The sequence below is a fragment of the Megalobrama amblycephala genome, linkage group LG21 (assembly GCF_018812025.1).
Source record: "Megalobrama amblycephala isolate DHTTF-2021 linkage group LG21, ASM1881202v1, whole genome shotgun sequence".
Classification (NCBI taxonomy): domain Eukaryota; kingdom Metazoa; phylum Chordata; class Actinopteri; order Cypriniformes; family Xenocyprididae; genus Megalobrama; species Megalobrama amblycephala.
This window is the reverse complement of record NC_063064.1, coordinates 641,785-654,814: the sequence shown is the minus strand read 5'-3', so window position 1 is coordinate 654,814 and position 13,030 is coordinate 641,785. Positions and strand designations below refer to the sequence as shown.

Here is a 13,030-nt window from a genome sequence, read left to right as displayed (position 1 = left end):
GGAACAACATGAGGGAGAGTAATTAATGACAGAAATTTCATTTTTGGGTGAACTAACCCTTTAATATTTGATTACAATAATCTATAAAAGGTAATCTTCAAAGATTGTTCAAAGAAGATTGAAGATCGTCAATCTTAAATCATGCTAAATAAAAGACATATATAATCTGAGCTCCACCAGAAGAGCTGTACAGTCTGATGTGTGGTAATGAGAAAGAGCAGAGGGATTCCTCCGAGACGGATAAACCGCCACAGGTCGGGGAAGTGTAGGCGGCTCTGAGAGTGAGCTGTACAGCGGCCGAACACAGAGAATGACTAATGACCATCAGACACTCAATTCACTTCCACAGGCCAGACCTTCTGACAGACAAAGAGAACAGGAGTTACAAAACTACTCTTATGAAATCTTTATGTGCCACTGCAGCAAACCGCTCAAACACAAAAGCATCTGCGGCGGACTACAGTGGGTGCCTGATACGATACTGAAATCATTAACAATGTTTTCTGTGAATATACTGAAACTCAGTTCCACACAGCTTGAAGCGCATTTTGACTGCAGTCGAGGATTTAGGCAGTGACACGCTGGACACGCTGTAGTAAAACGAATCAAATCTAAGCAGTCTGAAGCTAACAACTGCTGTCATGAGCGTAAGACAAGTGTCATTCAGCAGCTGAATCAATAATCCCTGTCCCTGAGGATGTCTGAACCGCAGCGGAGGAACACCAGGAACACTCTCGGTTTCTGTTTGGGAAAGTCTATGGGACACTCTCCATTTCTCTACACCACGTCTGAGACAGCAGAATGATGCAAATGCATTTGAGATCCAATCACCTTGATTTGAAATAAAAGACATATACAACTTCATTGCATCTTATGTAAACATGAATTTAAATGTCTAACACTTCAGTAGTTAATCACGAATGTTTCCCAAAACTGTAGTAACTGTAGTGACTTGCTACTGCCAATACACAGACGACAGGCTGCACACACGAATGACCTGCAGCAGATCTACACAGGTGGAGCTGGGGAGGGTGGAGGGCTGCTGCAGGTGATCAGCGAGCTCATTGGCTGCTGATACAGCACAAACCAATCAGCTGTGCCCTATAGAGAATGATGTGATTAAGGACCTATCAGCCTGTGCCATCTAGAGGCAATACGAGAATGACAGAATTTCACAGACAGGCTTAAGCTAGACTAAAATGCATGTTTGAGCTGTTTTAACTGAAAGAAACGTGCACTGATTTATCTTAAAATGTGTCAGTGAGATCGTTTGTCTCAAGATGAACACCAGTAATGTTTTATTCTAAAGCTCATTTATAAAAGCCACTTAAATGTCCTAATTGAACTAAGATCTAATCCTGGTTTAATCTAAGCCCTGTCTGTGAAACCAGACCTGTGTGTTCTTCAAATGCTTAATTACAAATATATTTAAATACAAGTTTCAATTGAATTGACATTAGTTTACCATCAGTACATTCGGCAGCACACTTCAATCATATTTCAAAGACAATCGAAGTAATAATAAACTTACACATAAAGATGTACTTCAGGCTGCGTAATGTAAGTCCTACTTTAGTGGGTCGAATAAACACTTAATTGCATTTAACATAAATTTAAACTATAATACATTATAATTTAATTGTAAATAACATGCAATTAAGTGTCCAAAACATTACATTCAGTTCACACTTCAGTATATTCTTTTTAAGGATATTATTTAAATAATAAGTACTCTTTTTTAAAATGTGCAAAAGTGTGCTTGTTTTTCAGAAGGGTTTGATGACATTTACTCTACAATCTGTCATATTTTACGAGTGGATTTTGCTGTTGCCTGTATGCTGGAAGGATTGAAATCCATAATGAACACTGAAACCATGAAAATCACTTGTATGTTGTCTGAATAGAGCGCGTCACGGGGGCTGAGATGAGGCGTGACTCGTGACCTCTCTCCGAGCGGGATGTTTTTCTCTCGCGCTTCCTTTGATGTGTGGGTGAGCGGCAGCGTGCTGCTCTAATTACCTCCCAAAATCAGGAAAAATCTCTCCAGCTCAACATATGATACGTCACCGTGATTTCTCTCTGATATATGTGTGCATGCACCAAAAAGACTGTAATGTGTTCATTCAGGAGGCTTGTCATACAGCAGGATCTCGTACAGTTGGAGGAGGATCAGGTGGGCGTGTTTGTTCCATGTGTGTATTTTGGTGTTATTCAGTTCTGCAAGCATTTAGGTCAATGCGTGAATCATTCATAAAGACACGAGCAGCAGTGAGGAGCGCATGGATGAAGCTCTTAGCCGCGCTCCCTCAGGGCTGTTTCACATTAGCATGGCATGGAGATAAAGCAGAACATAGGACTGAGCGACATATGGGGCTCCCTATGGAGGTCAGTAAACCCAACCCCCAAACACACATGACCTTATGGGATGTTCTGTGATTCTCAGCTGGTTTTGTTTCAGGACTTACATTGGCCATCGAGTGGCGACCCAATGCAGTACAAAAACAGATAACAAAAGTCAACAAAGATTCCCTTACAGTAAGACTCTGTAGTGTGCGAATACATCCACATTGACGCTCCTGAACAGACGTTCTACATGCCAACTTCTTCTACTAACTCGACCCCTAACCTAACAGTCTGTAATGAGAGTTAATTGACATGAAGCTGCAAAGTTTCTTAGGTCATGTTCAGACTGCCAGCAAAAATCTGATTTTCTGCAATGGGTTTTTGAAAGTCTACACACAAAATCTGATGTCTTCGAATCTGGAGGCGGTCCGAAATGCGATTCCAATCAGATTTTTACAGATGCATTTTATTATTTGCATTTATCTGTATTTTCCACCTTCTTTTCTATCATAGCCCATTGTTGTGGTTTGTTTTGCATCCGTTGGTTTATGCTGACCGGTGTGTGTCCTGAGACAGCCCGTGTCCGTCTGGTTTCTGGAGAGTTGTTGGCGTTTGAGCTAATCTGCTCTCCGGCGGCGTGTGCAAATGTGGATTTAATGAAGTGTGGAGTGTCTTGAGTGACGGCTTCAGTTCATCATCACTCTGCTCTCTCAAGCCTGCGTTTGCAAGCTGGTCAGAGCAACAACAAACACTCCCACTTTCTCTTTCAAGCTCCAGCTAGCTCCCGCCTTCCCCTGTCACTCATCCAAACCAGCCAATGGGAGTGAGGTGTTTCAGAGTCATGGGAATCGACCGGCTGACAGTCGTATCACAACTCTGACGTCGAGGTGCTGAACTTGGGAAGACGGGTAAATCTCTGCGTGGTACTGGAGAAGTCAGCGCTGGAGCTGGACTACAAGGCTGTGTATTGAGTTTCACACACACTGCTGTCAGCGTGACGGATTACACTGATCCAGAGCGGAGAACAGCACGGTGTGACACAGCAAAACACTTTCAACAGGCTTTACTTCACCATACAAAGTCCAAAACAGGAATAAAAATGAATGAATTTGCTTCCGATCACATTTGACATTTATCTCGGACTGGAAAGCTTCTTGATTACTTTACTATTTTAAGATTATAATTCAAGTTTTTTGTGAATATATTTTCTTCTTCATTCATCCATTTTCCAAACCGCTCGTCCGATGTAGGGTTACGGGACGTTTAAAATACCCTGGATGGACGGCCAGTCAATCAAAAATATTCATTAATAATTTACATAAAAAACTGACAAACTATAAACACTATAATCAGTTGACTGTATCATAAATTGTGTTAATACTTTGTTAAAATAAGAATATCAACTCTTACTTTTGAGAGACAATAACTTTATATCCGGTGCACTTTCAGATTTAAAGCTTTGCAGGATGTTTTCATTCACTTAGAGCTGTGTCCATAATAGGGGCACTTTAAATACAATACTAAATACAGACAACATCATTATAAAGAAAAACAACAAATGAAAAAAAATCACAATCTATGACAAAAATACTGTTGTAAGCTAGGTTAGTGGATAATTGAGCAGCAAACGTTCATCATGAGTACAATAACTGCATAAAATCTAAACATGTAGTGAAAAATTTCAGTTACTGAGTGTGTGAAGAACGATTCATAGCGCTCTCTACTCCAGCGTCGTGATCTGACATGAACGATGACATGATTTAGAAACAGTAATAAACTCAAGATAAAGTAATTTTATGTAAATCCTCAGACCGTTATCTACAGATCAAGTAGAGACATTGAATCATCTTGGAGAAAGCTTTATCGTGTTGACTGTCATAACCGAACGCGACGCAGATTGATGGAGAACGACTGGAGGGAAGAGTTTACCTGAACTTGAATTTAATGACTTAAATGTTCTTCAGTAGCTCACATTAAACTATGGAACGGCTTCAGAACACTATAGTGCAAGAAAACTTGATGGTGCTTGATAGTGTTTTTGTGCCTTTTGTGAGGCTTATAACAACAACACGGAATAGTTTCCCGATTCCCGATCCGGCAAAGAATGGCAGTTTCGGAGCAGATACCAATACTGAGTATCAGATAGGCACATCCCTAGTCAATTTCACAAATAATTACAAATGAATGACAAGTAACACATTGAATTAAACATGGAATTTTGAAGCAGAAAGACTGAATCAGTATTTTCTTGTAAAATCATGTTTCCACAGTGTAATGCTGCATTATGTCTCTGCACACGCACATGCTGTGAAAGCGAAGGTCAGGTAGGACTGATGGGTCATCGGTGACCTTCAGCAGAACTCGCCTGAAGCGCAGCGCTCTGTGACCTCTGCTGTCGTCCGGCGCGTCCACGTCGTCTCCATCACAGACCGAACACACCTGCAGTCATTCATTCCTCAGGAGTCTGTTTTGGGATGTACAGAGGACTTCTGCGGGTTTCACAGCGTAGACAGACTTGATGAATTGCTGGCTCAGCAGTAGTGTAGAAATGTTCTCCTCTCGTCTCTTAACCTCCCTCTTTAGCACGGTTTTATCAGTCCTCAGGGGAGCAGCAGGAAAGTGCCTGTTTTAGAGCGCCTGCTTTTTCTGACCCTTCCCAGCATGCCTCAAATAATGTCACAGGACTCTCATTTATTAATGTCCAGCCTCCTGTACTCAGCTTTAAGAACAGAGGTCAGTGACACACACGTGGAGCGATGGAGTCCTTCATGCAGTAAAGTCATTATCACAAACTACAGCGATAGACAGGGTGAGGATCAGGAACCCAACCTGATTATCTTGATAACGACCAGCACGATCCCACTTATTACATGCTTACTTAGCAAAGGTAAATACATGGACATGAAATGTCGGACACCGATATTTGGAATGATTATCTGAGCCGTGAGTTTGAATAAGGTGTGATAATCTGCGGAACAACATAAACACAATAAACACACCGCGCACAGCGACAACAACAAACTTACAGCGAAACACGGAGACCAATCTGAACGTGTCCTAATGATCTTAATGAGAAGGTTCTTTGTGATGAATCAGTCAAAAAGATTCAAGAATCATTAATGCAATCATTAACATTTACATTCGCTCAGAAGACGCTTTTATCAAGCAGCACTATGAATGGCCTCTCTATCGCCATCTGTGGTTGAAACATTAAACTGCACATCACTTGTGGAGTAATCAGCCTCGTCTCAAACGGCACACTTCATGTGCACTATGACTGTAGGGTGTCCCATGTGTCATTTTAGGTTCAGCAGTATGCAATGACACCACACAATTGAGGATTTTTTGGACAAACCTCGAATCGGACCACACCCCCAGAGAGTTGGAGGATGCAAGTCGGGCTTAAAATCTTCAAGTGTGTGTCCAGCCTTAGTTAGTAGTGTGTTGAAACTGGTGGTTATAGTAAGGGGCGGGACATTTCCCAAACACCAATCACAACACACTGCTCCAGCCGACCAATCAGAGCACATTGTGCTTTTCAGAAGGAGGGGCTTCATAGAGACAGGAACTAAACAGAGCGTTACTGACAGACTGGGAAGAGAGGAGCTGCAACAATGGAGAATATGAGGAGAATAATCAACATTCAAGCAGGAAAACCTGCTCTAGTAGAGCACAAAAACATTAAGACTTTGTATAATAGGTCCACTTTAACTCAATGTGTTGCTTGCCCTTTCTTTATATGATGGTACTTTCAGAGGGAAATGGAGCCGGCGGTCTGTAACGCTGCGGTTACGAGTCTGGATTAATCACTGCTCTGAATATTCACTGTAAAAATCCTACAACGGCTAAATATAGATGGCTGATTAATAAAACATGAACACAAATGGAGGGGGGGGGGTCTTAATCTAATAGTCCTAAAATCGGTGGAACATTTAAGAGTCTTATCCAATGAAAGTGAGGGAGAATCATGGGTAGTCTTTGATGTAAGCTCAAAACTGATCCAATAGTTAATGAGAGGCGGTTAATCCAGCTCCAGACACCCTGGAGCGACTGATCTGCAAAGCGTCATACTGATCTGGGACCAGCCAAACACTAACCATTTACAGATTTTATACTGGTCTAAGATCAGTACGGAAGGAAAAATGTCAACCAGATTTTTTTGGTGCAAAACTGCTGCAATGTGCCGTGCAACTTCAGCGTCACAACACTGAGCTTCTTCCAGTCTTCAGTTAAAGCATTTTCCCTGAGAGTGTGAGTTATAATAGTGTGCAAGAGTGTGATTATAAACACAACGAGGCTGTGAAAGCGTCTAGTGAGTCGATGAGTTTACCTGTTCGGCTGATGTTTAACGTCTCAGACAACCTCTGGAGTCTCGAACCTCGTTAGGAACCAACTTTTTCATAACAAAAATATGTTCTAAGAACATTTTGCTGCGTTTGTTCATAACCTTGCCAGAACTTTCCCTGTTAAAAAAATAAGTGGGTATTACTGGTGTATTTTATTTAAAATATCTTGAGCTTGTGTTCACCACAGACTTTATTTCAGGCATTTAACAAAAAACTCATTGACTTCAGGACGATGAACCGGAGCCTAAAATGCAACTTGTTTCCGCATGTTGGCCTACAGAAACACGTCCTCCCTGCAGTACTCTAGTACATACTCAGAAATCATGACAATATCACATTACCCAGATAATCAATTTGAGACGTGAACGTCAGTGGAAAGCACAGTTCATGGCCTGTATGAGATGAGTCAGTCTGGAGTCAACTCTAAAAGAGTCTTCGCTGTGGAGGAAGAGCTCTCGACACTGAACAACACTGATAACTGATGACTGATGGGAGATCATGTGACTAACGGGTCAGCGGTCAGTTAGTGTGGGCTCATCTGTGCAGACAGATTCCCTCTTCAACCCTAAACACTCACATCTCAACATTCCTGCAGCGCTTTCTGTTCGGCCAAAACATGCAAAATGCGTCTGCCGTCTAGTTAAGAAACCTCCATGTGTGTCATGGCCTGTTTTCAGCGTTCTCCTGTACTGTATCTGTCTTCTCCAATGAGGGCTTTGGCTCTGTTTCTCAAGTGCAGCTCAAGAGGTGAGATCAAAGCCGCAGTGGGTGTGCGGCAGGGATGAAAGCCTTCGTTCTCACAGTGAAGGAGAGGAGAGAGCTTGGCCAGTGGCATCACCGTCATGTCGCATTTTGTCATGCAGCACACTGCCAATATTCCGCTGTGCATTCGCACGATTATATGTGTCTTTCTAGGGGAAAAAACTTCTCATATCTAAAAAGCACATACTGTCCAGTGTTTTTAATTTTACTGGAAGTTGCATCTCTTCTCTGATGACGAGGGCGGGGCAACCTGTCACTCACATGAGATCCACCAATAGCAAACCACAACCATCCAATCAGTTCCCCACAGACAAAATCAAGCCCCGCCCTACATTTGTTCTTGTTTGAGAAGCGTTTCACTCAGATATACGACACAATAGGGAGGAAAAGACCAGCGCAACTTCCTTTCATGTCGACATTAAAGGGCTGGTTGATTATGATTTGACTTTTTTAACTTTAGTTAGTGTGTAATGTTGCTGTTTGATCATAAACAACATCTGCAAAGTTACGACGCTCAAAGTTCAATGCAAAGAGAGATATTTTTTTTTACAGAATTCTCTGTTTAAGGACTACAACAAACGGCTGGTAGGGACTACAACAAGCTTCTTCCCAGGTTAGTGACATCACAAACCCTAAAATTTGCATAAACCCCGCCCCTGAGAACACGCAACAAAGGGGGCGGGGCCATGTTGGGCTGCTTTAGAGAAGAGGAAGAGTTGTTGTAGTCGAGTGTTGTTGTCATGCCGTCATTTTACGCCGGACTGCTTCACAAACGAGGGTCAATTCAACACAAAAGATGAACATGACGGCACATGCTAGTGGATGAGTTGAATCAACTCCACAGCAACTACATCAATTTATCCACTAACCATTCAGAAACGTCTAAAAGTTGTAACTTCTTCCTGAGTCTCTCCATCAGTGTCGACTCCGGTTTGAACAATGTAAGGCTGAACACCGTTACTGACAATCCTCATTTTGGCTGCATGAGATTCTCCAGCTTTGTTGTTGTTGAGCTGTTAAAGCTCCGCCCCCTTTCTAGAAGAGCAGCAGCTCATTTGCATTTAAAGGGACACACACAAAAACGGCGCGTTTTTGCTCACACCCAAATAGGGGCAAATTTGACAAGCTATAATAAATGATCTGTGGGGGATTTTGAGCTGAAACTTCACAGACACATTCTGGAGACACCAGAGACTGATATTACATCTTGTGAAAGGAGCATTATAGGTCCACTTTAACAAGCAGTGTTGTAGTACTCGAGTCCAAGATTATATTAAGCCAAATAAAACTGTTGAGTATCTTCCAAAGATCTACATTTTGCTTTGTTTAAAGCAGCTAACAGGCTTTCAATGTTTTTATCATTGCAAGCATCATTCTAAGAGTAAAAATGTGCAGTTTGATCTTTAAAAACGACTCTAATATAGTCATGTTGAATCAGTCCCTTTCAATACTACTTTTGACTTAAAAAAAAAACAGTATATTTAGACGTTTCTACATGGAGTACATGTTAGGTTATGTGATAAAACACTTTTTACACCCACTGAGCTGCAGAAGTTCATGAAAGGAGATTTGAAGCCAGTGACCGGGTGAAATTCGGCTAATCCAGAGATCAGTTCTTTCAAAACTTGTTGCATAAAGACAATCACAGTAACAACAAGTAAAAAAACACACTTTAGCATACTTTTAAAAAGAATCCTTATTATGGAAATAATAAGTGTATTTAATAACTTAAATGCATGTTAATTTCAATTAAATGAAAATGTATTATAGTTTAAATTTTTATTAAATGCTTTAAGGCTCGTTCACGCAGAGAGCAATAACTATAACGATAACAATAAAGATACAGTTCTAAAATCGATTATTAGATTATTAAAGATTATTAAAACACAATGACTTAAAATATACTTTAAAGTAAAACATTAAACTTGATATTACATCACATTTAAAGTGTCATGAAGGTGGACTGTCTTTAAATAAACTTAAGTGGCCTTTTATTTCATTAATATTATATCTTCAAGTGAATTAAAAAAAAAATATATATAATTTTAATATTTGAAGTACAGTACAAGCACACATTCTACACTTCTTTTTCGCAGTGTGTTTTCCAGACTGAGAAAGTGTTTTCGTCTCTCAGTACAGCAGTTTCTCTTGACATTTAAGTGACATCAGCGTCACATGATCCAGCAGTCATATAACAGAAAGTGTGCATCAGTTCAGTGAGCAGTATGTCAACATGTATTACAGGACAGTGTGATCAGCTCTAATCCAAGGATAAATGTTCAGCACCTGTCTGTGTCCAAACAAACAGCTTTTAACACATTTCAATCTCTAATCCCACTTCAGCCGCTCAGTTTCCACGCTCTGATAGACACTGATGCAGAGCTGCACAATAAATACATCAAATACAAAATGCCTTTTCACCAGCAGCAACAACTACGAGCTTCTACTGATGAAAAACTCTTAACAATTGTAAGATTGTAAAGGATCTTTGTGATAGATTGGGCCTGTCTTGGATAATTGCATTCATCCACTCTAATGAAGCCATTGCAAACACTTTGTTACAACTTGAAATAATGACGCTCATCCTTCGTCCTTCTGCTGCAGCATGAATCACACTTTACTGTATATCCCTCAATGTAGAGGTCAGTGATTCACAGCTGCTGGGTAAATGCAGAGGACACTGGAGGTAAAACACAGGTTTACACTGACACGAGCTCCTCAAGCTGGACATCTGCAGATCCATCAGTCACGGGGAAGCCCTGCGCGTCACCGCAGCATCAGCACCACGAACCCTGATCAACACGATCTACATGATGCGCTTCATCTTCATGCATGTGTGTACAGACATCATGCCAGTCATGCCAACGGCAGCTGCTGCCTATCTAACTCTCCCCCGCAGATATCTATGCAGTAAACAGATATATATATATATATATGTGTGTGTCTATACATTCACTCACCTGTGCTGTTCGTATAAACGACACGCGTGTCGGTAATGATGCTCGGGTCACTTCGAGATCTTCCTCTCTGCACAACGCAATCTTCTGATCCATCTGATGTGGCCATGGAGATGAGAACACACCATAAAACACGGAGAAGCCAATCTGCGTCGGGGAGATGAGCAGCGAGCGGTGGATGTGATTCAGCGTGACAGCAGCAGAACAGCAGCGCTGGAGGAGGAGAGCCCGCGTGCGCGTGCACGTGCGCGCGCCTGGTGACGGGGAGCCGCTGAGGCACATCTGGGGAGACCATCGGATTATCTATTCAGATTATCATTGTCATTATTATGTTACATCTCATTGCTGCAGCTGATGTAATGTGTGGATGAATATCAAGTGTTGGTGTGTTTTTGCGGAGGGATACAAGATACTCGCGCAAGAATGAATGTGATAATTGGCATCCATCGTGTTTTTACATGAGATGGTCGTGTAGCCCTATTAAAAGCGTAATATAATCAGCGTTATTTGACATGCTCATTCAGGAGAACAGCGTTACAGTGATCTGTCAAAGCAACTACAGAACGATGAGCCTGTGGCGCCCTCTTGTGGAGACACTGATGAGAACAGTCTGATAATAGATCAGATCGGACTGAGTAAACAGGTTTGGGCTGATCAGAAGTCAGTGATTTTAAATTTTGTCCCGATCAACTAAAATAACACACAAGGCAAAATACGGTGGGTTTTTTAGAAAGCAAAAGTCAGACTGCTGTTTTTCTGATGGTCTACAAAGAGTATATGAAACAAATATCATTTATGTTTCGGTAAAAACGGCACTAATTTGCAAATGTTAGTAACGCATTACAAGTAACTTGAGTTACGTAATCAGATTACTTTTTCAAGTAACTAGTAAAGTAACGCATTACCTTTTCAATTTACAACAAAATATCTAAGTTACTTCTTCACATGTATTGAGTGACAGCTCTCCTGCCGTCATGTTGAGAGGAATAAAGGTCAGAGGTGTGTGTCTCTGTGAACATGATGTTATTGTAGTTCTAGACTAAATGTGAAACATTCAGTATTCCTCAGAATGATAAAAACAGTGAAATGCAATCTCAGAATTTTATGCAAACCTGTAATAATTAACTATATTAAATGACACAAATATACTTTATGTATTTAATCTCACTTTATTAACCAATGTCTTTGCTGCTGACCTTCAATGATCTAATTCAACCATATAATAAGCAAAAATTACTGAAGATTTAGAAATAAGAGTGTTGAACTTCCTTCTGTATCCTATTCTAGAATAGCAGCACAGCTGAAAGGTTCGTCTGAGCAGCGCCCTCTACTGTACAGGTGTAAATATGCATCTCCTTCAGCCTGAGGATTATTCACTTCACTTTTGGTGTGAAAGGGCCTTTACATTTGCCAAAAACAGAAGCTTTTTTGTTGTTATTAAAAACAAACAAGCAAGCCCAGCCCAGGTGAGAAAACGTAACGCAAAAGTAATGTAATGCATTACTTTCAATAAAAAGTAACTAAGTAACGCAATTAGTATCTTTTTTAGGGAGTAACGCAATATCGTTACTTTTCGATATGTCCTTCCACACCCGTAAGACCTTCGTTAATCTTAAGAACACAAATTAAGATATTTTTGATGAAATCCGATGGCTCAGTGAGGCCTGCATAGCCAGCAATGACATTTCCTCTCTCAAGATCCATTAATGTACTAAAAACATATTTAAATCAGGTTCATGTGAGTACAGTGGTTCAATATTAATATTATAAAGCGACGAGAATATTTTTGGTGCACCAAAAAAAAAAAAAAAAAAAAAAAATAACGACTTATATAGTGATGGCCGATTTCAAAACACTGCTTCAGGAAGCTTCGGAGCGTTATGAATCTTTTGTGTCGAATCATGATTTGGAGCACCAAAGTCACGTGATTTCAGCAGTTTGTTGGTTTGGCACGCGATCAGAATCATGATTCGACACAAAAGATTCATAACGCTCCGAAGCTTCCTGAAGCAGTGTTTTGAAATCGGCCATCACTATATAAGTCATTTTTTTTTTTTTTTTTTTTTTTTTTTTGGTGCACCAAAAATATTCTCGTGGCTTTATAATATTAATATTGAACCACTGTACTCACATGAACTGATTTAAATATGTTTTTAGTACATTAATGGATCTAGAGAGAGGAAATGTCATTGCTGGCTATGCAGGCCTCACTGAGCCATCGGATTTCATCAAAAATATCTTAATTTGTGTTATGAAGATTAACGAAGGTCTTACGGGTGTGGAACGGCATGAGGGAGAGTAATTAATGACAGAATTTTCATTTTTGGGTAAACTAACCTTTTAAATGTAAGGATTAACACTGATTCTGAATCATTTGAAATGTTAAGGAAGGCTGCTTACGAGTCGTTTTGTCTGCATTTGACCAGCAGATGTCCTCCGTGCGCCGTTCAGTGAATCATAGTTTAATTGATTCAAAGATCCGGAACTAATGTCTCCCGTTACTAATGTAATAATTTTAATTTATATGCACCAATACATCAAAACGTAAGCAATATTTACCAAAAAAAATTACTACAACATTAGAAGCACGTCACGTGGGCACTACTTCCGTGAACATTTTGA

At 40.5% G+C, this 13,030-nt stretch overlaps 1 protein-coding gene across 1 annotated transcript in view; it reads right to left on the bottom strand.

Moving 5' to 3' along the window:
* Positions 1-10,986, bottom strand: part of phactr3b (phosphatase and actin regulator 3b) — a 52,309-nt gene extending 41,323 nt beyond the window's left edge. Inside the window, exon 1 of the mRNA XM_048173067.1 lies at positions 10,412-10,986. Within this exon, the coding sequence (XP_048029024.1) occupies positions 10,412-10,703 (292 nt within the window). The 5' untranslated portion in view covers positions 10,704-10,986. The remainder of the gene's footprint in view (positions 1-10,411) is intronic.
* Between the last annotated feature and the right edge of the window lie 2,044 nt (positions 10,987-13,030).